This window comes from Pteronotus mesoamericanus, unplaced genomic scaffold, assembly GCF_021234165.1.
Source record: "Pteronotus mesoamericanus isolate MK-2021 breed Mesoamerican mustached bat unplaced genomic scaffold, CSHL_Meso_final contig_78, whole genome shotgun sequence".
Taxonomy (NCBI): Eukaryota; Metazoa; Chordata; class Mammalia; order Chiroptera; family Mormoopidae; genus Pteronotus; species Pteronotus mesoamericanus.
The window spans coordinates 8,330,313-8,355,968 of NW_026555258.1; the positions used below are offsets into that span (position 1 = coordinate 8,330,313).

Genomic DNA, 25,656 nt, shown 5'->3' on the forward strand with positions numbered 1-25,656 from the left:
AATGGGTCTTACGGAGTGCCTACTATGTGCTAGGGCTTCTTAAGCATACAGATATGTTACCTAAGAGCTATAAATATTACAGATGTTGTAACAGATGTCGCAGTACCAGCGTAGAGCCAGAGCACAGAGGAGGGATGGCTCACTTCTGTATAAGAGCTTGGGGTCACAGAGTTTCATTGAAAAGAAACAACTCCAGCCCTGGCTGGTGTGGCTCAGTGGATTGAGCGCCGGACTATAAACCACAGGGTTGCTGGTTTGATTCCCAGTCAGGGCACATGCCTGGGTTGTAGGCCAGGTCCCCAGTAAGGGGCATGCGAGAGGCAACCACACACTGATATTTCTCTCTCTCTCTTCCTCCCTTCCTTCCCCTCTCTCTGAAAATAATTAAGTAAAATATAAAAAAAGAAAAGAAACAACTCCAGAGTGAGCCTTTGCTAATAACCTTGGTTCTTTTTAGCCCCAGTACTCTGAATTCATATACATTCAAAGGCCTGTTGACAGCATCCATGGAGGACGAAAGAAAAGGCGCTAAGCTGTTGGATTTTATTTTATAAACCCAAATACTGTTATGCAAGTGTTAGGGAAAAAAAATCTGGTGGAACTTATTAATTCCCAACAGTAATCTTTTGAGCACTTACATATGTGGCAGTGTGGTCAGTACTTGGCTGGGAAAAGAAAAAAGAAAAGAAGGTGTACAAGTGTTTCAAACAGTTGTCTTCTCATGGGAGTTACAGGCACCTTTGCGGTGCAAGTAGATGGCGATGTTGTTAATTCCAGATGAGGGTGGGGTTGTGGAAGAAATCAGGGGTCTGCTGGAGAATCTTTATTGCTAGCATTCTAAGAATTGGTGGAAGAGAAAGTTCAGGACTAGAAGATGTGAATGTTCTCTCTACCACCAACTCCCAGAGCTCACAGTTGTTATATAGTGAAAAGAATATATTTTCTTAGCACTAGAAAAAAACACAGTTTTGACCTGTTTTTCAAGAGAACACTCTGTGGTTGGCTGTCGTAAGCTTTCCAGCTCTACAGCAACATTTTTTGGAAAGCCCCGCTCTTGTAAATCCCCTTCATGCCCTTGCGAGTCTTGTTCGAACTTGTCTGAAGGAGTTTGTTTGGTGCGAGTGAGGTATGTAGATGCTGAAGTCTTTGTGTCCTTGCCTTATTTCATTCTTCTATCAAGAGTTCCATCCGTTACTTTTCCTTTAGACTTAATGATTTGCTTTACTCAGATTCACTACAGATATATTTCCTTCAACTCCCCCTTTTTTGCATTTATGTTGTACAATTTGTCTTGATTCTTAGAGATAAATTTATCTCTAAGGACATGCAAAATGTAACATTTTATCAGCAAAAAACTATTTTAAGCTTTTCTAATTTGTCAAAAGGAAAATTGGCTTTAAGCCCCTTGGCTTAAAACCCAACAGTTGGATTTGTGGAAATCCTTTCCTACCCTAACAGCGAATGCCGCTCGTTAACCGCTTTCCATGCCGCCTCCTCCACCAGGGCAGGCGTGCAGGGGTAGGATCACTTGGAACCACAAAGTCAAAATCCCTTGCCTTAAAGGCACTAAATTAGAATCAAGGGGCAATCTGAAATTTTGACCTTGTTCTCTGGGAGGACTTTGTTCAGTTGCTGCATTGTTTGTTTCTCAGTAGGGCAAGGGGGCCAGTCAGGGTAGCAATGGGCGACAGCTCCTATAGTCAACAGCCAGTAGATTCAAACTAAATAAGAAAGTATTACACAATATCACAGTTGCTGTGAAAGGCAAAAATCTCTCCTCAAAGGGGCAAGTTCTCTCTGCACTGTCTCAGTACCCTTAGGATTATGTCAGTGCCAGGAAGAATGGTGCATTCTAGCAATCACCAAGGTAACTGCCTGTCACTAAGCAGTCAGCTCTCACATTGTCATTCCACGGGCCCGTCCTGTTTAGTAAAGGGAGACATAACCCCATAATCACTTGTCCTAGGAGTGGCAAACCCTGACTGTGACCTGACCCTGATCAGAGTTAGATGTGGAGAAGTTAAAGTGCCCGAGTACAGAGAGGTTGGGGGGTGATGTTGCATTGAGCCACCTGGAAAAAGAGTTTCTCTGGCAAATGTGTAAAGATTTGGTGTCTTACAAGCGGTGGGCCTGGCAGGCTGGACAGGCTGCCGCTCGGGAGTGCCACAAGAACTTCGTAAAAAGATCATGATGTCAGCCCTGGCTGGTGTGGCTCAGTGCATTGAGCACTGGCCCATGCACTGAAACGTTGCTGGTTCAATTCCCGGTCACGTCACATGCCTGAGTTGCCGGCCAGGTCCCCAGTTGGGGATGTGCGAGAGATAACCAGTCACTTTCACACATCGATGTTTCTCTCCCTTCCTTCCCCTCTCTAAAAGTAAGTAAATAAAAGTAAAAAAAAAAAAAAAAAAAAAAAAAAAAAAGATCATGATGTCAGCTTCAGTGTTGACGGTATTGATGTTTTCTGCAGTGGGAAATGTGAATCTAACTTGAAGACCTGGGCATTTCCTAGTGGTGTTGATAGGGAGGACGTGTGGATCTTTTCGGGGAGGTTCATAGGATGACCTTTTCTTCTGCAGCTTGACATGGAGCCCGGCAGTAGGCCACGGGCCGCGGGTTCAGAATTTCGGGCTAGACTGGGATGGCCTGTCCTGTGTGAGTGGATAGCCCTGACTTCCTCCATCTGCACTTTTCTGTAGGTCGACACAGTGCTTTCCAAACAGAATGTGTGCACCACTTCTTTACTTTAATGTGTATTTCTTTAATGCGTAGTCAGCAACCTATGGCCTGGTTTTGTTCTGTCTAGTAGCTTAGAAGTGTTTTTACCTTTTTAAAGGGGTTTTGAAAAAAAGAAGACAAATATGCTACAGATACCATCTGTGGCCTGCAAAGCCAAAAATATTTATTGTATGATCACTTTACAGAATGTTTTCCAATCTGTGGTTCAATATATGTTTGTGTAGTCTCTGCTCCATAGTTGAATAATCTATATAATAGATTCATAGAACCTATTTTATCAAACATTCAAGAATTGCCATGTTCATATTTCAAGTATGACTTGACATCTTCCTCCTACAAATATTTCTTCTGTTTTGAATTTCATTTCTGACAATGAAGTAGAATAGATAATCTAAAATATTATCGCCAAAACACCTAGAAATGCTGGATAACATGGAGCAGTCATTTCTTTAAATGGACAGCTTAGCTATGAAGAAAGTAAGGGAAACTTGCCCGTCATTAGTGCTGGGGCCAACGCTGCAGCCGCCTGGGGAGGGGGGTTGTGAGGGTGGCATAAGATAACTACTACGGGCTGTTTCAGGGGCAGGAAAATCAAAATTAGAAGAAGGGGTTATATATAAGGATTGGTGAGAAAAAATTTTCCCCTTCCTGAAAAAGCACAGGCTTCATAGGACAGTAGTCATTGTAATAATGTTATTAAGAAAATGGGACCGCCCCGACCCACGGGGCTCGGTTGGTTGGGCGTTGTCCTACAATGCAAAAAGTTGCTGGTTTCATTCCTCTTCAGGGCGCAGGCCTAGGTTGCAGGTTCGGTCCCCAGTCAGGGCTCATATGAGAGGCAACCGATCAATGTCTCTCTCTCACATCAATGTTTCTCTCCCTTTCTCCCTTCCTTCCCCTCTCTGTAAAAATAAATAAATAAAATCTTTTAAAAAAAATGGGGCCAAATCCTGAAGAACTAGAACATGAAAGAAGAAAGAAGATAAGGATTTAAACCACACTAGTAAGATTCTTTTATTGTTCAGAAGAACTTAGAGTAAAATTTGGTTGTTAAATATGAAGAAAAATATTTTTAAAGAACCTAAGGAGAATGGGTAACTTCAAAACAGGTAGAAGGGTAAACAAAGTGAGTAATAAAATTATGATTATTACAATAAAAGATAGAAAAGGAATATATATTAAAATATATAATTAGCACAAAATAATAAAGTAGAAATAAGTCCAAATACATTGGTAATCATAGTAAATGGAAGTAATCTAAACTTTCTCGGTAAAAAAGAGATTATCAGTCACCTTTTTAAGGAAAATCCAGTAATACATTCTTTACAGAGATCCTCCAAAGATATGTTACATAGAAAGATAAATGAAACATATTAGGGGAAAGGAATATGTATATTATTTATGTGCACATTATTTATATTTAAGCCCAGAAGTATTATTAAGGATAGAGGCTTACATCATAATGATAAAAGGAACAACTCAGGAAAATACAAAAATTCTTAACATGTATATGCCCAATAATGTAGCATTATAGTAAACTAAGCAAAAAATGGCATTTTCAGGAAGGACTTGATAAATGGTCTAATATGCATGGAGACTTTAAATATACCATATTTAATAATTTATATATCAAGAAGACAAAATATTATAAGATCTGACTTACATAATTGAAAAGTTATATTGTACTTAAAACGGCAAACAATAAGCAAATGAACATAATTTTCAAGCTTATATGAAATTTTTGTGAAATTGACTTGCCACAAAACAGGCGTTTCAAGGATGTGTTATCTAGCTATGGTGCAAATCCATTAAAAATTAAAAATGAAAACATAGTTTTAAAAAAATCAATGCTTAATTAGTAGACACATTTCTAAATAACTCATGGGTCAATGAGAAATTTTTGTTTTACTATGGAAAATGCCAAACATATATGAAAAACACACAGTTGTAAGGTTAATTGTAATGTAAGATGTGTAAAGCAGGAAGTGGAAATTGGGAATGTTGGGTTTGAATTGATACGGGATGAATGTAAAGGGTCAGATGTAAAGAGGTGTAATATTGATTTTAAATAGCCTTTGAAAAGTTGAGGGTAAATATTGCTACTTCTAGCCACACCAAAAGAACAATCATGAAGAGGTATTATTAAGAAGCCAATAGAGGATATAAAAAGGTACACTAAAATATATTAAATGAGCCAGAGAGAAAGCAAGAGAGGAGCAGTAGAGGCACACCGACATGGAAGGGGCAGGACAAGAACAAACACAGCAAGGTAGAGACGCAAAGCCGGAGGACCTGAGTGTACAAGGCAGAGGTTATCCCAGTGGCTAAAAAATCAAGACCTGACCATACGCTGTCTGCCAAAGAGGCACTAAAACAAAAAGACGTGGGTATTTGGAAGCAGAGGGACAGAAAAAGATACAGCATATAAACACTATACTCAAGAAAACTGTCTTGGTAATATTAATATCAGAAAAACAAGGTTTTAAAACAAAAGATGTTGTTTCTGGAACGCTTTCACCTCCTGCTTCTCTGCCTCTTCTCTTCTTCCCTATGTGGAGCCTTAACCTAAACGTTACTCTCCTGAGCAAATCTGCTCTCATCCAAGATCCAGTCCTGTGGGTTCAAATAACACCCTTTATTTCTCCTATTATTATATGTATTCCATTGTGTTTTAAGTGTTTATCTGTCTCCTCTATATTTTAAATACTATTTTGTCTGTAAGATCTGTGAAGAAGGGACGGTGTCTGTAGTTCTGGGTTTTTTGGGTTTTTTTTTTTTACTCCCAGCACTTAGCATAGTCCCCGATGCATCAAAGTTCTCAGTAGATATTTGTTGAATGAATGCATTATGTAATGAATCAGTAAGAAATATGTTAAGACTATAAGTTTATATGCAGAAATGTTTATAACTGCAGAATACAGTCAAAGGAGTTTAAAAGCTATAGGAAAGTTGGAAAAAATCAAAAAGCTTATTTTCTTTTTTAATCTAATGAGTGATTTTCCATTTGTCTACCATAGACCTGAGTTGGTAGTTAAGAAGCTACGATACTATGCAAGATTTATAGTAGTTTGTCTTCTTCTCAACAAAATGGATGTTGTGAAGGATCTGGTGAAGGTAAATGTACTTTAATTAAATATCTAATTATATATGGATAATTTGTTTAAAAATAGATTTAAGGTTAAAATAATTTTGGATATATCATTACAGCATTCAAAGAATTGTACCTTCTGACAAGGGTAATGGTAAAAAATTTTTTTCATCTCTCTTCATATTTCAGACACGCACACTGACCAGAGATAACTGCCGTAACTCTTTGCTTTTATCCCATCAGCATGTTTTACATTTCACCCCCTGTCAGCGGGTGGCTGGGAAATGAAACAAAAGTTAAAATATTTAGTTTAAGAGAAAATAATTGAAATGCTAGATCATGAAAAAGTACATTACATAATGTTTTACAAAGGTATTGTGAAGGAATTTTGGTTTTTTCATCCTGTTAGGATGTCCACATCACTCTGTCCTTCATTAACTCAGGCAGTTAAGAGTTAGCGGCACTTGGGACGCACATACTACTTCTTATGACTGAAGACTGCATTCTGGCTGCACTCTGCATTCAGGGGGTGGTTTTGGTGGCACACGTCTTGATTTTTGGGACTCAAGTACAACATGATGGTTTTGACAAGTCCTCCTCCTCTGTCTTCTTCCACTTCTAGTTACTATGAATGATTTCCAGATAAAACCAGTATGATACGAAGCCAAAGAAAATCAGCTAGACATTATTAATTTTTGTGCATGGTAAACATTTGGGGTTTTACCTTTCAGAGTTTTCTATTAATAAAGTAATTGCTGCTGGGGCACCGACTAGGTATGGGTTGCACAGGATCTCTGTGAAGATCTTATTGATGTGTATCATTCTGGAGTTTTTGATTTTGTGATAAGTCCATGTAGTTTTCATTCTTTTAGGTTATAATTGGGACTGTATTTGATAATAATCAAACCTCTTAACTATGTCAGTTTCTGTCAGGAATATGGTACAATAGAGCTATCTTTTTCTCTTTTTTTTATACAATCATTTTCTTTGTGATATTTTAAAATCAGGAATTGTCCGATGAAATTGAGGATTATACTCACCGCTTTAATACTGAAGATCAAGTGGAATGGAACCTCGTGCTTCAAGAAGTCGCAGCTTTCATTGAGGTCAGTTTTTGACCAAAGGTTGTCATAGTTATGGAGAAGTAAATTTCTCTGTGGTCTGCATTTTTACTCTGTGTACATCAAGAAGGAATAACTTACTATGCGATGTTTTGCCTTGGTTGTCAACTACTGCCTGCTTTCCTCCCCAGGCGGACCCTGTAATGGTACTGAATGATGACAATACCATTGTTATCACATCGAACCGCCTTGCTGAAACAGGAGCCCCGTTGCTGGAACAGGGCATGATTGTGGGGCAGCTGTCTCTGGCTGACGCGCTCATTATTGGTAATTGTAATAACCAGGTAAAGAATTGTGAAGGAGCTATGCTGAAAATCTACGGAAAACTAGTGCTTTTGATTATTACAGGCTTTTTATTTCCTTGTAATATCCTAACATCCATTTTTGAGGAAACGTTAAATAAATTATGCTGTGTCCATATATGGACTATATTATAGATATTTAAATAGTTTAGAAAGAATTTTTAATCACAAGGATACTCATGATGTGGTAAGTGAAAATAAACTTGTTACAGAGTTATGGAAACAGAATTATTTCATGTGTTAAAATGTCTACACACACACACACACACACACACACACACACACACACACACACACACACCCCACCCACCCACCCCCCGCCAAGGAAAAAAGACCAAGAAGAAATTTACCAAAATCAAAAAAGGTTTATCTCTTAGTAAGCAGACTTATAGATGTTTTTTATTTTCTTCTTTACAACTTTCTAAATCTGTTTATTTTATAATCAGAGAAAAAGGGGAGAAGGGGTTATTTTTAAGTACATGTGTCAAAAGCAAATTTCAAATACGTTTTTCCTGACAGAATAGTCCCATGATGATGATTTAATGTACTAGATATGTAATTTACTAGAAATTATGGGATATTTGAAAGTTGCCCATGAATACATTTTTCTGTATGCATTATTTATACAAGTTTTAATTTTGAAGCTTTCCTTATACTTATCATTTTTAGTACTAACTTTTTCTAGTGCTTTTCCATCTTTGGCTTTTATAACCATCAATTCACAAATTTCTAAATTAAAACATTTTGATTTAAATACATTGTTGCCTACTTGAAGTTCTATAGAAGTATTATTCAAAATAGAAAAGGATACAGTTTTAAACATTGTGTAGTACCAAAATGCAATGAAGAAGCTATAAAATATGGGTCACAGCAATATTTTAGCGTCGGTGTTTTGCCAAAAGTTAGCATGTTTTATAGGACTTAATATAGGTTTCTGTGTTTACTTGACTCCTTTCATTTGTTTCTAAAAGCACCTGAAGAAATGGATGGATTGATAGGAGTACAGATAGATGGCGAGCTATGTGATAAAACAAATATAGAAAAATGTTAATGTTGGAGGATTTAGATGATAAGCTTATGGGTGTCACTGTGTAATTCTGTCAATCTTCTATCTTTTGAAATTTTTTATAATAAAATATTGGAAAAGAAAAGACCCAATGTCATTAAGTACACATGAATGTCAAGAGTAATAATATGATTAAGACTTCCAGGTCCGCTTTCTGCATTAACAGGCAGGGTTTGTTGACCTTGCAGGTTAAGTTCAGTGAATTGACTGTTGACATGTTCCGGATGTTACAAGCCCTGGAAAGGGAGCCAATGAACTTAGCTTCCCAGATGAACAAGCCAGGAATGCAGGTACCTTCTCCCCGCCCCTGCAGTTTCGGTGACACCCCTGCTGCTTTGCTCCCCATGGAGTGCCGTTATCCAGCACATGACATGAATGTGAATCAAGAACTCTCTTGATGGAATACAGGAAATATAGATCAGCGTAATAATAGTAACAAAGAGACACTTGATTTAGAGAGTAGTAAAAATAGACATCGATAAGTCATCTGTCAAGTAGAGCTTGTGTGTTGTTTTCTGTGTGTAAATACAGGAATCAGCTGACAAGCCTACCAGGCGAGAAAACCCGCACAAGTACCTGCTCTACAAACCCACCTTCAGCCAACTGTACACATTCTTAGCAGCATCTTTTAAGGTATATATGATCCGGTGTATTTTACTATATGGGGAAAGCGTGTCCTCAATGGAATCTGAGAGTCACTCTTCTCTTGAAATACTTGAGTCAAGAATTTAGGTAAAATAAGAAATTGAAACTGCCTTTAGAATATCCTAATCATAGCTATGTTCAGAACGGAAATTGCTTATGATGCTCTGAATGGTTTCTACCATTAATTAATGAGACTGTTGCTTCATTATTCTCCTCCCTCTGGGTTTTTATTACTAAACTACTTTAGGCATAAGACTCAATGCAGAACTAAGACAGGAGCAGGTTGCATAGGCCTGTTCTATGTTCAAGCAGCTCAGGGAAATACTTTGGTCACTGACGAAGCTATGAGGAGTGAGCAGGGAGTTCCTCCCAGAGTTTCACTGAGAAAGCCATAGATGGGAGTTTGTCTTTCAGACGTATAGTTTGGATCTTTACTTCACCATTTCAGGTTTTCCAGAGAACATTTTCTAAGCGATGGGCGTTTTTGAAGCACAGAATGTCTTGAAAATTTTGGCAATAGTTGTAGATTATAGATTAATAAAGAATCTTTGCTGTGTAGACAGAAGTTGGAACCAGCAAGAGTGACTCTTCTCTTGGAACCAAGAGACAATGATATGTTAGATTAGGTTCTTGTTTTCCCCACCCTTTTAAGTGTCACAAGCTTTAAGTAAAACTGTTGTTTTCCCTGTTTGTTGTTTTGTATATGTGCTCTTTTTTAAATTTCAGGAGCTGCCTGCCAATAGCGTGCTCCTGATTTACCTGTCAGCCACTGGCGTTTTCCCCACAGGTCGTTCTGATAGTGAAGGTACAATAAAGGAATGCTCCTGTTGTGAGCAGGGCTTGAATTCTCTGTATTTTCTACAAGACGATGGCCCACAGCCCACAGACCATCTCCAGCTTTCTCGAGAGGCTGCCAAATTGGAAACCTTGTCTATTTGTTGAATTGGCAATCTTACTGATACCCCAGGCTATTTTATTTGCTGAAATAGTATACATTGAAGTCCACAAATCATCAGCAAATTCACATACTAAATGTATGCCTCACTATCAGATTTGCCAAAAGCACATACATATATATGTGTGTATATATATATGAAATAACCAAGCCTAATGGCCTACTTCACATTGTTGAATTTTTCTGAGCCTTTAGTGCTTTAGGCAATCTGGTTAGTGGCTTCATTGTGGCTGAAAGTCTTTGTAGAAATCAGTACACTTTTGTAACTGTGAAAGTTCAAGTCCTTGTCATGATTTTGTTTTTTGTCCTTTCTTTATTTGGTTTTTATGGATTCATCCTGTAGAATATTGGGATGCTGTTTCAAAATAAATACTTAAAACTGTCCAGAATATGTGAGTCCAGAATATATGAAATTGGTCAGAATAGGGATGTAAATGTGCCCTTTAAATCTCCGTCTGGACACACAAAATTTTTTTTTAACATCCTTAACATTTTCCTCCTCATCTGTTTGTGAAATTTGCATTCCTTTATACAGTGCATGTCCCTGCCATCTTCCTGCATGACCTACAGATCCTCTTAAAGTGTTAAATGAAAACAAAACAAAATAAACCTCAAGTCTTTTCAATGCAGTGATGTTTTTAAGGGATAAAATATAACAGCATTAAAAGTGATTTGAAGTCATTAACTAATTTTTTTGTAGTAAAGTTAGAATTTTATTTATAAACAATTATTTCCATCTCGTATCTACTGTTGAATCAGATTTTCTGGGCCCCTGCTTAATACATTGACTTCCTGTTTTACTCTTTCAAACTACAATAGTACCACAATAGGTAAATGAATAGTCCTTTGAGAGAGATTGTTCCCAACACCCCTCAGTTGCTGTTCCATTTAGACGAAAGTTTAACTAATATGACCAGTAGGCAAAGGCAAACTTCAAAACTGGAACTCCTGCAGTTGCTATGGATTTTCTCACATGCTGAAATTTGGCAATTCTTTTTTAAAGATTTCATTTATTTATCTGTAGAGAGAGGGGAAGGGAAGGAGAAAGAGAGGGAGAGAAACAGCACTGTGAGAGAGAAACAAGTTGCCTCTCATACATGCCCCGACTGGGGACCAAACCCACATTCCAGGCGTGTGCCCTGACTGGGAATTGAACCAGTGACCTTTTGCTTTGTGGAACAACACCCAACCAACAGAGCCATACCAATCAGGGAAACAATTCTTTTTATAAAAGGGAAGATTTTGTCAGTGAGAATTTTCAAGTTTTTTACAAATTTTTCCTAAATTTTACAATTAATGGCTTGCTTAAATTTATACTTAAGAAATTATTTGGACTTCAGTCTGCAATTTGTTACTTACATAACTTTGTTAAGCCTGAGATTTCCATTTTGCTTGAAAAGGAAAGATCATTTTTAGCACCCCAGATCTCCATCCCTTATCTCCATCCCTTCTTTAACCCCGAATAATGGGATGCATTGGATTATTGTTTTGTTTCTCATTATAGTGTGTTTGAAGAACTGATGAATAATTAAGTGATATTTTAAAAATATTGAAATAGGCAACATGCTGAAATCATTTAAATACTGCATTAAACAAGAATGTTAAATTTTAAAATAATTAAAATGTTTTGTAACTATCTTCTACTTGTATCAGTGAGAGATTCACACAATACCTTTGAACCTCAGAACAATGCTACTCTCCAATTGAAGTCTAGGATTCTTCCCTTTGTTTTCATAGGTCCCTATGATTTTGGAGGGGTACTTACTAATAGTAACCGGGATATTATAAATGGAGATGCCATCCACAAACGAAACCAATCCCACAAAGAAATGCACTGGTATGTATTCTAGTATCTCCTTACTACAAAAATTATAGTTCTCTCTTACAAAATATAAAGTGAAACAGGGACTTTTTCTAGTACTAGAAATGTTCTCTTAGGCTGCTATTAAAAACACTTACTTGGATCCAGCAATACTTCCATCTCTGACTATCCTAGGAAATTAGAATTTTGAGCTGATATATATATATATATTAAATTTTCGTTGAGTATCAGTTATATGTCAGGCACTATTCAATTACTGGATATATGTCAATGAACAAAATTACATTTAAGTTGAAGGAGACTATAAATATATACATACATAAATAGTATATCAGGACATGATACATGTTAATATCAATACAGACTTTTTAATATAAGCTTCTGCTGGTATGATATAGCAAAAATGAACTTAGTTATGATTTCAAGTAGAAATCATCTATGAAAGTTGCTCTTTTTCTAGATACAACATATTCACTGGTTGAGACACTATTGGCTCTATAATTTCTCTGGTTGAGAGATAGTAATCTGGTCATTAGGGAACTGGCCTTGTTTGAAACTGCACGTTTCTGATAGCACGTTACATAAAAATGTTAACTGTTCATATTAAAGAGTAGGGAAGGGAGGACAGAGAGGGAGGCGTTTCAAATTATATTTATAATAGCTGACAATCCTCCAAGCCATACGTTGATGCTACATTGACCTGGGTTGTAAATGACTTATATTAGAAAAACTTGTACTTGAAATTTATTAAGATTTGATGACATTGCTCAGTGACACATTATTTTATGTATTTATATTTACATTTACATCCATATTTATATGTACACACATTGTCCTCTAAGGTGGAAGGAGCATGCACACAAAAATTGTGACTTGTTTGGCATATCAGGATGATGCTCTGACCAACTGACCCACCCGGCCAGGTCCGTGACCTTCTTTAACAGTGGCTTTCAAGTACATGCTACTGGACTCTTAGCCTTAAGGTCTGGTAGGTCTTCTGTGGGCCAGTGAATCTATATGTTTAAGAAACACCCAGCTGATTCTGATAAAATGTCCAGAGGAAGCAAAGAATAGTAAAAAAGAGAAGCCCTATTATTGTCTGCAACATTAAGATGCAGCTTGAAATATTAAAAAATCTTTAAAATAGGTATAGATTTTGAAAGACTCACTGAAATACTAATCTGGCTATGTTATTACAGCTTTGTTTTCAAAACATGTTTTCAAAGGGGTTTTTGAATACTAAGCAAGTACCTAAACGCAGACCTCAGAGATCTTCACGTCGTGTGTTTGGTCCGTCCTTACATATACTGTAGCCTTCTCTCTAGGTTGGGGATTCTTGAGTAGTAATTATCTCCGAAGTTTTTTCCCAATAAAACTTAATGTAGACATTCTTTGTCTTTTGCTTAATTAACCTTTGTTTTTCTCTCAGTGCCATGATGAAAAGGAGACGTGAGCAAACCAAACTGAAGAAGAATTCCAAGACTTGGCAGGATGGTTACTCAATTACTTGTTGTTGTTGTTGTTGTTTCCCAGCCTCCACCCCGGAGACCTCTACCCCTTCACGCGGAAGCCCCTGTTCATCATCGTGGATTCCTCCAATAGCGTTGCCTATAAGGTGAGTTCCGTGAGCGCCAGGGCGCATGTTAGACATTATAGTGCCACCCGAGGTGATTAATCATGACTCTTGTCTTTTTATGTTGCTTCATTTTATTTCATTTTACACAGTTTGTATTTAGTCTTTCTTTTCTTTTGAGGTTGTGCATGCTAGTCAGGATCTGGTGCTATGAATAGAAACAAGAAGAAAACGCATGAATGGACACTCAGTGGAAAATAATAAATCCTCCTGCAGGAAAAAAAAAATCAAGATTTCCAAGATCTCTGGTGGAAGGTTTATTTTTGTTATATAACCCAGAATAATTTCCTTTTATAGAGGTAGACATAAATGGGCACATTTTATTTTCTAGTTTCCAGGCTTTTTCCCCCATCTACACACTGAGCTGCTATGGTTTAAATGAAATTTCTATCCCATGGTTTACAGTTACCATCATTGACTAGCAACACGAATTGTTTTAAGTGCACTTATTTTAAAAATTTGTGACAATAAGTAAAAAGAGATGGCCCTGAATCCTGAAATTAGTTTAACAGGCATCTAACTTGAAAATCCTTTGTTTTGTATTTTGCTATTGAAGCAATGTTTTCCAAGGATTGTGTAAAGAATGTCAGCAGCAAAACACTTTAAGGCAAGATATTAGAATTCACACTGTAGTAATTTACAGGAAAATGAAAACAGAATTTTTCAAGTCCTTTGTATGTGGTTGGAATATTTCATTAGTGAACAATACGTTCAGAAATATGCTGGGATCTGCATATGAAAACTGCCAATGAAAACTATTTTTGTTGTGGTTGTTCGTCTAATTAGGTGGAGAAGCAAACATTAGATTTATTTCAGGAGAGCAATGGAAATGTAGCCATGAGAGCTGACCCCAAGCATATGTTTTCCATCTAATTTTCATGTTTAGTTTCACTTTTTAAAAGTCTGAATTCCAAGAGCCTCTGACCCATCCTAAACTTGTCAGCGTATTTCTTTCTACCTAGTTTGTCATATTTAACATTACAGCTTTGATTTTGGGGAAAATTAGCTGTATACTTTTAAATCATGTGTGTGCTGGTGTTGTTTTTAATCTTCTTTGATGGGGTAAGAGGTTGCTGAAGGGAAAGGTTTGTTAGCTCTCCCATTTAAACTTATGAAACCAAAGGAGTCCAGGCATTTGTGTCTTCACAGGATTCAAAAGAAGCATTCTGTGTCCTTGTCAGTGAGTGAGAAGAGATCGTTTGCTGTAGTTTAAGGATGTGGCAGGATTTGTTGATACACCAGGTTAAGTGTATTGCTTATGTTCCAGCATGCATAGGGAGTACTTTAGCAATCTAGTAATTTCTCTCAATTTAATTGGATATTATTTAATAGCCCTTTTTATAATCTCAAAAAGATCTTTGATTACATGTGCATGCTATTTCCAGAGTGCATTTTGGATGTAGAATGAGTACTGGATGCTGATTTTAAAAAGAAACACCATTGTGCCTACTTGGAAATGTATTTACTTAATTATGTAACATGATTTAATTCTAGATTTTAATATGGTGACACTCAGGATAACAATGGAATAGCAGAAAGTTTGTGTGTGTGTGTGTGTGTGTGCGCGTGTGCGTGTGCGTGTGCGCGCTTGCATTTGATGGCACATGCAGTGTAACTCGTCTAAAAAATTAAATTGTCCAGAACATACTGATCTTCAGAAATGAAATGGGGAGCCCGTTTGCAGTAGGCAAATCAAGAGTATGGCACAGGCCAATTTAGTCTTTTTAAAAATTCAAACTATTGAATGCCTCTAAATCAAGTAAGAGTCTGTTAATTAATATACGAAGGTGTCTGACATTTACTTTTTCCACAAAGCATGGGTAAAAATCTTAAACTACCATTTTGCAAGCTTCTAATGAAAAGGAGAGAGCTGTGTATCCGATATATGAGTATTATTTGAGTTCCTACTTTGCTATGTACGTCTCATAGCTGTGAATGTTTTATAAATATGCTTTCTAAGTGCTTATCATATATAAACACAAATATTTCATGTATATTTCTTCATTTAAATATTACATTTTTATTTTTATGAGAGTAACTTGTGCATATAGTGGTTTAAAGCTATAGCTCTCAGCTCTCTCTGTGCATCAGAAACATTCACGGCACTTTTCAAAACCCCTTGTACCAGGACCTTAACTTCTGTTTCTGATTCACTGGGCATGGGGGGGTCAGATGTGGGTATAATTCCAGTGATTGTCAGAGTGAGAACTACTCAGTCAACAAGTTTGACCAGGTGTTACTAAAAACAGCAGTTTCCTGCTCTTGCCCTATCCCTATTTGCCTTTTTCCAAAGGCTATCATTTATATCTTTTTTGGCTGATTATTTTGGTATTTAACCATCATTTTTCTAAATAGCATGCTGGTATTGATATTTCTTGATTCTTCAGTTTTAGGCATTATCTTCTGATATTCCATTATGGAAGAGAAATTTAGCTCTCTTTCCTCTTCCTAGCCCCAGATCACATTTCTGCCTTTTACATCCTTTTATTCATACAATAAACTTGTAATTTTGATTCACTAAATATTTAGTGCTTATATTATTGTGACTATAAAGTGCTTTTAACAGCTAAGTCACATAGCAAACTTTTCCTTTCCTATGCAACTTCCTACTTTTCCTGGAGCCAATAACTCTTTATCTTTGTTCCTTGTTTTCTTCCCTCGCTGAACCTATCACTGATTCAACCCCAATCTCCCCACCAATTGTCTAAATCCTTTTCAGATTGGCCACTTGCATCAGTCTCTCAATTTTGTCTTCGTGATGAACGGTTTCCCGGAGCCTCTGCGCCGGTGCCCTCTGCCTCTGCTGCGCGGTTCTCATGCCACAGCCTCTTCTAATCATCTCTCTCCTGTGTTGGAGCCCTCTTTCCTCAATCCTGAGTCTTTTTCTGGGACATTGACTCTCTCATTTTCGTGTAGCACCTCCTATAGTAGCTTCCTGAGAAGGGTGAACATGAGATAAAACATTTGAAATCTAACTCTTGGGTAAATGTCTTTAATTTACCCTCACACTTCAGTGATGGCTTGGGAATAGATTAGAAATACTTTTCCTTCAAAATTTGCAGGCGTTGCTCCATGGCTTTCTAGCTCTCAGTGTTTCTTAAGAAGTACAAGGCATTCTGATTCTGGATTCTTGCATGTGACCTGTTTTCAGTCTCTGGAAGCTTATTGGGTCTTTACTTTGTCCCCATTGTTTTTGTTTGCTTGTTCGTTTTTTTGTTTTGTTTTTTCATGGAAGACTAGGCAGGTGTTTTTAAAAATTGAATTTATTGGAGTGACATTGGTTAAAGTCACCAGTGTTTTTCAACTTTTTAACAGCGTTTCCTTGTCTGGGTTTACTTTTAACTGTGGTGCTTGGCATGTACTTGATAAGTCCTTTCATTCTGGAGATGTGCCCATTTTCTTGAGTTGTTCCATTCATTTCCTCTCCTCCATTTTCTCTATATTATCTTTTGGCAACTTTTGTCATTTATATATTAGATCTTCTGGTCTAGTCCTCTAATTTTCTTGCTCTTTATTTTCCATCTTCTGGTCTTTTTGCTCTTTAGAAAATTCCCTTGCATTTATCTTCTAATCCTCTTATTGAGATTTTTTTATTCTTTAGATGTTTCTTTCATAAAAATATAGATGTATATAAAACACATAGGCATATACATGTATAATTATCTTGGTTTTTACCCTGGTTGAACTATATGGGGGTGGGGAAGGTGCCTGTCCAGGAAGTATCCCGCTATGTAATATGAAAAATAATATTGAAGAAGATACAAAATACAAGAAAAATTATATACAGGACAATAACGCCTCAGTCCCCTTCAAAGTAGGCACCTTGGGACCTCACACAGTTCTCCCAATTGCCATCAGCTGCTGTACCGTATTTTCCTGAATCTCATCGACAGTTTGGAAGTCTCTTCCCTTTCAAAGATGATTTACTTTATTTATTTATTTAAGACTTCATTTATTTATTTTCAGAGAGGAGAAGGGGGGGAGAAAGAGAGTGAAACATTGATGTGTGAGAGAAACATCGATTGGTTGCCTCTTGTTCATCCCTAACTAGGGACCCGGTCAGCAACCCAGGCATGTGCTCTGACAGGGAATCAAACAGGTGATCTTTTGGTTCACAGGCTCAATCCACTAGGCCACACCAGCCAGGACTCAAAGATGATTTTAGTTTTAGGAAAAGCCAGAAGTCACAGGGCGCCAAATCTGGGCTGTATAGGGGGGCTGAGTCACCTGGGTGATTTCATGTTTTGCCAAAAAAAACTCTGCAGAAGACGTGATGCATGAGTGGGTACGTTGTCAGGTGGTGAAGCTGCTAATCACCAGTTGCCCAAAGCTGCAGCCTTCTGAATCATCCGAATAGTTTCTTAAATCATCCAAATAGTTTCCATAGAGGAATGTTCAAGTTTAATGCAAAATTTGATGCCGATTTGTTGCTCTACTTGCTCAGTCATTTTGAATGTGATGGCCACACAGTACACATGCTCACTCAACTTGTCTATTGTCCCCACTGATGAGTGCAGTGAAGTCATCACTGCTCATGCATGCGCATTCCAGTCCACTCCACTTGGCTGCCATTGATGCGCAAACTATTCTTATTATATTAACAATGGCTGGCCTTTTTCCAGACAGACCTCATACTCTCTTACCTTTGAGACTATCAATGATCATTTGAAAAGTTCTCCCTGCTGTTTCCTTCATGTTACTGTGTTTCTGTTTGTTTTTGCCTGTCTGGATCATATGAGAGACCTTCCTCAGAATATTGTCATTCTTGCTTATCTGCTCAGATTTTAGAGTGGAGGCTAGCTAGCAACATGGTCAGAACCTCTGAGGTTGTGGACACGCCTTCTCACACTGAGCGGCTCAGTATGACAGTCTGGGTAGGCCTGTTAATTGTGTAGTCTCCATGTCTCTTTAGATGTGTCTTCATGGTATAATCATATTCCGCAGAGCAGCCTCAACTATTCTGCCTGGAATAGAAAGGTCTGACTCTCAGCATTAAGCTGTGTTTTCCCTAGAGTCTCTCTCTGTGTTTATATTTATGTACACATATATCTTTGCATCCCCAGTGTCTCACACTTAAAACAACCTTAATAAATACATGTTGAATGATTAAATGAAGATATGTGCTCTTATCCTTATAGTGGAGGAAACTATACCTATGGAGGTTAGGTAACTTGTTGAACTGATTCCAGCAGTCTTTCTCATTCTAAACCCCAGCTCTTTCCACACTTAGGAGAAGAGGAGCTTTGCATGCTAGTCTGAGCTTCAGTGCAGAGGAAGGCGAGTGAAATACCAGGATGTGTGTAATAAGTATGGCCCGACTGTGGCCCTCAAATTACCGTTAGGGAATAGGCTGGTGGCAGTGGCCTAACCTGTAGTGATATAATACTAGTGGGAGTGAAAAAAATCCTTTTGTCGATTTTGAACATTTATTTTGGTTCTGCTTTCTTTTCTTTGAAAGAAGAAAAGCATTTGAGTGTTTCAGTCATCATGACAAGGCCAGATCCCTGCCAGTGAGCATGACTTACTTGCCAAAACAGTCCGGTTTATTGATATCTGAGGAGACTCGTCCTGTGTGGCTGATGGCGGCGCTGCTGCAGTCCATTACGGCCTTCGCCCTCATCGTGGAGCTCTTCTGCCAGCCCGTCTGGTTGTTCCATTTCCTCTTGCTCCTGTGAAAGGTTTTGTCTTGCTGCAGTTACACTGTGAAAGTTCTAGGGTTCGTTTTCCTATAGTGAGCTGACTGGGACTTGTTAGGCTTACTGAGTGGGGAGGCTGGAGTTTTTCATTATTGCTGGAAAATTCTCAGCTATTGTCTCTTCAGATGTTGGCTGCACCCCACCTTCTCTGTCATCTCCTGCTGGAACTTTGATTATATACGCACACAGTATTCTCACCATCTTCCATGTCTCCCAGCTTCTCTTCCGTATTATCCAACTTTTTTTCCCCCTGGCTGGGATTTGGATAGCCTCTTCTGAGCTGTCTCTCAGTTTACAAATTCTTTCTTCAGCTATTACTAACTTGCTATTAAATCCACTTATTGATATTTACATCGGTTGTGGTCATTTTCATTTCTAGCAGTTCTATTTGATTCTTTTAAAAATAATCTGTTGCTCTTTTTATAGGTTCCTATTTTCTATCTTCAAGTTTGTTCTTTCTTTATACCTAAAAAATATATTTATTTTATTATTTGTTATCTATCTGATAATTCTTATACTTGAAACCTGCTTTCACTGTTTAAAGACACCCTTTGCTACTTCTGTATCCTTGATTATCTTTGACTAGTTTCTTCTTATCCTTAAAATTATTTGTGAGAAAAATCAGTGAGCCCTAGAATGAAGGCACTTTTATCCGGAGCCAGTCTGCATTTGCTTTGCTGGACAGCTGGAGGTGCTCCCATTTTGGGACCTGGTTCGGGGGATTGCTTAGTGGCATGAATTTGCACTGCATACATATGGAGAGCTGACATAGTTAAAACCCTCATGGACTGTTTTGTTTTGTTTTGTTTTGTCTCTGCTCTGCTCAGCACCAAGAAAATGCTCTTTGTAGTTCTTGAGGAGTAGTTGTGGGAGGAAGGAAGATATGAAATTTTTGGTTCATCCTTCCACAAAGTGTGTAGCCATTTGGGATTCTAATTTAACAGGGATGGTTTTCTCTTCAACTCCCATTTTAGGCAAAACCTGAGCTCTGACTTCTATCCCCTTCTCTGGGTAAAACCTTTTAAAACCTAAACTTAAGTTGCTCTATTTCCTCAGAACTAAAAAGATCTGGAGTCAGCTTATTTTCTCAGTCTCCTCTGCAGGTTCTTGGTTAACTCCTCTTTCCCTCATGCCCACATCCATTGCAGAAGATCCTCTCGCATCTAACAAGTACATCCAGAATCTTACCGCCTCCACTGCGGTCACCTTGGCCCATACCTCCAACGTCTCTCCCCCGAATTACTGCAGTAGCTTCCTAACCGGTCTTCCTCCTTCTCCCCTGCCCGCACCCCTCCCCTGCCCAGGCAGCCTGTGCGTGTAAGTCAGATCGTGTCATTTCTCTACTCAAAACCTTCAAAGCTCCTCCTCTCACTCAGAACAAAGGCCTCCTGCTATCTGCCCTCACATACCTCCTCACCCCATCAAATGCTTCTCGGATCTTCTCTCTTTCCTGTCGGTTCTCTTCAGTCACATTGACCTTTCTGCTCCTCAGACATACCTGGCAGCCCTTTCCTTGGCATCGTTGTGTTCTGGTCCCCCTGCCTTGAACCCCCTTCCAAAGATGCCCACGTCGTTCTTCAGGTGTCTGACCAACTGAAGCCCCTTCACAGGGGCTTCGCTCAGCACCTGATTTAAAATTCTGTGCCTCCCCTGCACTCTTGACCCACCTTTCCCACTTTATTTTTCTTAATAAATCTGGCAGTTAGATTCTGTATTATGCTATGTACTGTTCTAAGCATTTTACAAATATTAACACATTTAATCCTCACACAACCCAATGTGTTACTTCCGTTATCCCTACTTTACTAATAAGGAACCCAAAGTACAAAAAGATAAAGTAATTTTCCCAAGGTCACACACACACGAAACCAGTAAGTGGCCGAGTTGGAATTCAACTGCAATCTGACTGTAAAGCCTGTGCTGCTCACTGTACTCTAGGCTGTCTTTCCGTAGGTAGCTCTGGCCACTGCTATCACATAACTTCTTTGTTTCGTTTATTGTGGGTCTCTACCTGCCACCTCCACCCCCATCTCAATGTCAGCTCCAGGAAGACAGGGTTTTTAAAAAATCTGTTTTGTTTCCTGCTATATTCCTAGCATCTAGAATGTGGTCTGATCCATAGATTTAATGAGTATTTGTTGAAGAAAAGACATCTTTGAAAAGGGCACCATGTACAATCTTAAAGCTGCAAGATGTTTTAAAGTCTTAGTTAAATAGGTAATTTCCTAGGAGACAACTAATGTAATAGCCATAAGAAGGAAATCTGAAAAGCCTAATCATAGGTTGTGAAATAGAGGAAAGTGATCATAGTTATCTTCTTTTCCCTACAAGAAAAGCTCTGGCACTTTTGGGTTCAGCAATAAATACTTTAAACTTTCAGAGTCAAGTGCACAATTCCAGAGCAATGGAGAACATCAGAACTATTCAATTCATCCTATAGTAATTAGGCCATGAGACACTAGTACAGCCTTGAACATGTCTTTGGTCTTTTATGAGCCTCTTTTCATTTCTCTGTAAAATAGTTTGGCAATATTGATCTTACAGGTTAGGATCTAAGCAGCCTCAGGTAGTCCTTGGAAAGTAGTTAGCTCTCAGTAAGTGATAGCAATTATTATGTTAACGTTATCGGAGATGAAAATAGCACATACAAAAGGAAACTCTACCCCTATTTATCATTATGGATTAGAAAAAGTTCAATTAAATACTAGTAAATAGATCTATTAATAGAATAATGTACCAAAAGAGTTTATCTGAATCATACATAAAGTTTAGATATGTGAAAATAGATCAATATTACATACTATGTCAAGAGGAGAAATAACAAAAATCATGCTTATCTCAATGGTCATTTGTAAAATCTAATAAAATCCAGTTTCTGCTCTTAATGCAATAATAAAACTCAACTTATGATGAAGAGCTTCTGTATTATGTAGCCACCTGTGTACTTAGAGTGAGAAACACTAAAAGTATTCTTAATTGAAATGAACAAGAAAAAGAGAATGCCTGCTATTACCATTGTGATTAATCTTGTTTTAGTTCTGACCAGAATTGTGTAACATTTAAAAAATAAAGCAATAAAAAAAGTTGTCCAGACTAGTAAGAGGTATAAATATTAGAGAAAATTATTAATTGTAGATGATATGATTTTATATTTAGAAAATCCAAAGGAATCGCAGAATATTAATATGAATAAATATTCAGCAAATTAGTTAGATATGGAGTAAATGTACAAAAATCAATAGCAATCTTATGTATAAGCTATATAGCACATTAAAATTTCTTCCATATATAAAAAAATAAAATAAAATTTCTTCCATATATACATACATCTGCCATACATATTTACATACATCTGCCATAATTTTTAAAATGTAATAGCATTGAGTCATATGATCTATATATCTGGCAAAATTTTGAGACATTCCCAAAAACTTGCAAATAAAATAAGATTACCTTATGGGAGTTAAACTATAAAATTAATTACTGGATGGGTTAAAAGAGAGATGTGAAACATCCTTTAAGTTACTATTTCCCAGGCCTAAAATTTAAATATAATCTGAAAGAAGGGAATCAGAGACCCCCCCAAATCACCGGCAAGTTCAGTGATTGACTAGGAGGACTCACGGGGCTAAGCATATAGTCATACGCACTACAGTGTGTGTGTTACAATAAAGGGATACAAAGCAAAATCAGCAAAGGAAAAAGGCACATCGGGTAAAGTCCAGAGAAAAATAGTCTCCAACTTCCAAGAGTCTTCCCTGACTGAAGTCACACAAGCAGGTACCAGACTCCCCCAGCAACAAGTTGAGACGACACGGCTAGAGTGTCTACCAGGGAAGCGCACGAGGGACTCAGGGCCCAGGGTGTTTATTGGGGACTGATTGTGTAGGCACCCTGTGCCTGGCACATACAAAATGCCAGTGTCCCAGAAGGAAAGCAGGTGTTCGGCATAAACCCTCTTGTCTGCACAGTCCAGGTAAAGTGAGCTCTGCTGATGGTGGGAACTCGGCCAAATCCAAGTTCCTGAAGACCTGCCAAGGGCCAGCCTTGTAAGCAGGCCTTACAAAGGGTAGCAGTCAGGCTTGTCATACTGACTTTTTACACAGTATTTTAAAATATCAGGAGAGAAGCTGATCAGCTAGGGAAGCAGAGGAAAAGGAAACCTGGGGGCACAAGTAACGGCAGTGCTCGTTTCAGCGCTCCCCGGGAGCGACAGCGTCCGGGCCAAGGACCCAAGCTGTCTCCACCGTGCGCAGGATGCCTCTGCTGCCTTAAAGGCTGAAGGATGCTCCTCAGTACCATTCATCTAGCTCCCTTTGTTTTGATTCCAAGACATTTCTAATTTATTTTAATTATTTGTTTAAATTTTTTGTATTGCTATTATATTTACAAAGTCACAAAATCAGAAAGGCATATTGTGAAATCTCTGTCCCTCCCAAGCCCAGCTCACTCAGTTACTATCTCTCCCTTTAGGTAGTAGTCACTGTTGTCTGTTTCTTGTTTAGCCTTCTAGAAAAAGGTTTAAAAAATGCATATATAAGCCAATATGTGCTATATAAATGGTAGTAACATGCCATACACAACTGCTCTGTATCTTACTTTTTTTTCACCACTAAGAAATGTTGGAGATCTATCCATATTCAATCATAAAGAACTTCATTCTTTCTTGTAACACCCTAGTATTCCATTGTATGGTTGTGCCATAATTTATTCTACCAGTCCCTTATTGTTGGTCATTCGGTTGTTTCCAGTCCTTCACTACTATTTAGCAATGCTGCAAGGAATAATTTGGGACTTATGTTATTTTACAGGTTTGAGAGTATATTGATGGGGTAAGTTCCTAGTTGTGGAATTGCTGTGGTGATGGAATATACATTTGAATTTAACAGAGCCTGCCAAATTGTCTTCTAAAAAGTTTGTACTAATTTATACTCCTACCATCTACATATGAATGTTTGTTTCCCCATATTTTTGCCAATAATGTATATTTTCAAACTTTCAGAAAAATGCTAAATTAGTAGATTACAAGTGGTAATTTAGTGTAGCTTTGATTTTATTTCTATTATCAGTAAGGTTGAGCATCTTTCATGCATTTGAGGCAATTATATTCCATTTTCTATGAATTCTCTTGCTACTTTTCACTCATTTTTCTACTGGGTCAACAGTCTTTTTCTTACATATTTGAGAAGTTCTTTCTATATTAAGGACATTAATCCTTTGTAATGTGAGTTGCAAATATATTTCCCAGGACATCATTTGGCTTTTGACTTTTAAAAATTTTTAAATATATTTTCTTGATTATGCTATTACAGTTGTCCCATTTCTTTTCTGCCCTTTATAATTCCACTCCAACCTGTACCTCCCCCACTTAGTTTATGTCCATAGGTCATACATATAGCTTCTTTGGCTTCTCCATTTCCTTTACTATTTTTAACCTCCCCCTGTCTATTTTGTACCTACTATTTATGCTTCTTATTCCTTGTACCTTTTTCGCCATTCTACCTCCACCCCCCCACCCACGCTGATAACCCTCCATGTGATCTTCATTTCTGTGATTCTGTTCCTGTTCTCCTTGTTTGCTTAGTTTGTTTTTGTTTTTGTATTTTAGGTTCAGTTGTTGATCATTGTGAGTTTGTTGTCATTTTACTGTCCATATTTTTGACCATCTTCTTTTTCTTAGATAAGTCTCTTTAACATTTCATACAATAAGGGCTTGGTGATGATGAACTCCTTTAACTTGACCATATCTGGGAAGCACTTTATCTGCCCTTCCATTCTAAATGATAGTTTTGCTGCATAGAGTCATCTTGGATGTAGGTCCTTGCCTTTCATGACTTTGAATACTTCTTTCCAGTCCCTTCTTGCCTGAAAGGTTTCTTTGGAGAAATCAGCTGATAGTCTTATGGTAAATCCTTTGTAGGTAACTGTCTCCTTTTCTCTTGTAGCTTTTAATATTCTCTCCTCATCTTTAATCTTGGGTAATGTAATTGTGATGTGCCTTGTTGTGTGCTTCCTTGGGTCCAACTTCTTTGGGACCATCTGAGCTTCTTGGACTTCCTGGAAGTCTATTGCCTTTGCCAGATTGGGGAAGTTCTCTTTCATTATTTGTTCAAATAAGTTTTCAATTTCTTGGTCTTCCTCTTCTCCCTCTGGCACCCCTATGATTCGGATGTTGGAACGTTTAAAATTGTCCCCGAGGTTCCTAAGCCTTTCCTCATTTTTTTGAATTCTTGTTCCTTCATTTTGTTCTGGTTGAATGTTTATTCCTTCTGTTCCAAATTGTTGACATGAGTCCCAGTTTCCTTCCCTTCACTGTTGGTTCCCTGTATGTTCTTTATTTCACTTTGTATAGCCTTCACTTTTTCCTCTTATTTTGCAACCATACTCAGCCATTTCTATGAGCATCCTGATTACTAGTGTTTTGAACTCGGCATCTGGTAGATTGTCTATCTTCTCGTGGCTTAGTACTATTTTTGGAGCTTTAATCTGTTCTTCCATTTGGGCCATTTCTTTTCTTTTTTTCTTTCTTTCTTTCTTTTTTTTTTTTTTTTTTTTTTTGGTCTCAGCAGGCCTGTTACGTTGTAAGGGG

The 25,656-nt window shown here is 37.8% G+C and overlaps 1 protein-coding gene across 1 annotated transcript in view; it reads left to right on the forward strand.

Moving 5' to 3' along the window:
• The window catches only part of SCAI (suppressor of cancer cell invasion), a 96,461-nt gene that overhangs the window by 63,163 nt on the left and 7,642 nt on the right, over window positions 1-25,656 (forward strand). The window contains exons 7-14 of the mRNA XM_054584390.1: window positions 5,757-5,853; window positions 6,835-6,933; window positions 7,080-7,232; window positions 8,505-8,606; window positions 8,848-8,949; window positions 9,688-9,766; window positions 11,654-11,753; window positions 13,272-13,353. Of these exons, the coding sequence (XP_054440365.1) occupies window positions 5,757-5,853; window positions 6,835-6,933; window positions 7,080-7,232; window positions 8,505-8,606; window positions 8,848-8,949; window positions 9,688-9,766; window positions 11,654-11,753; window positions 13,272-13,353 (814 nt within the window). The remainder of the gene's footprint in view (window positions 1-5,756; window positions 5,854-6,834; window positions 6,934-7,079; window positions 7,233-8,504; window positions 8,607-8,847; window positions 8,950-9,687; window positions 9,767-11,653; window positions 11,754-13,271; window positions 13,354-25,656) is intronic.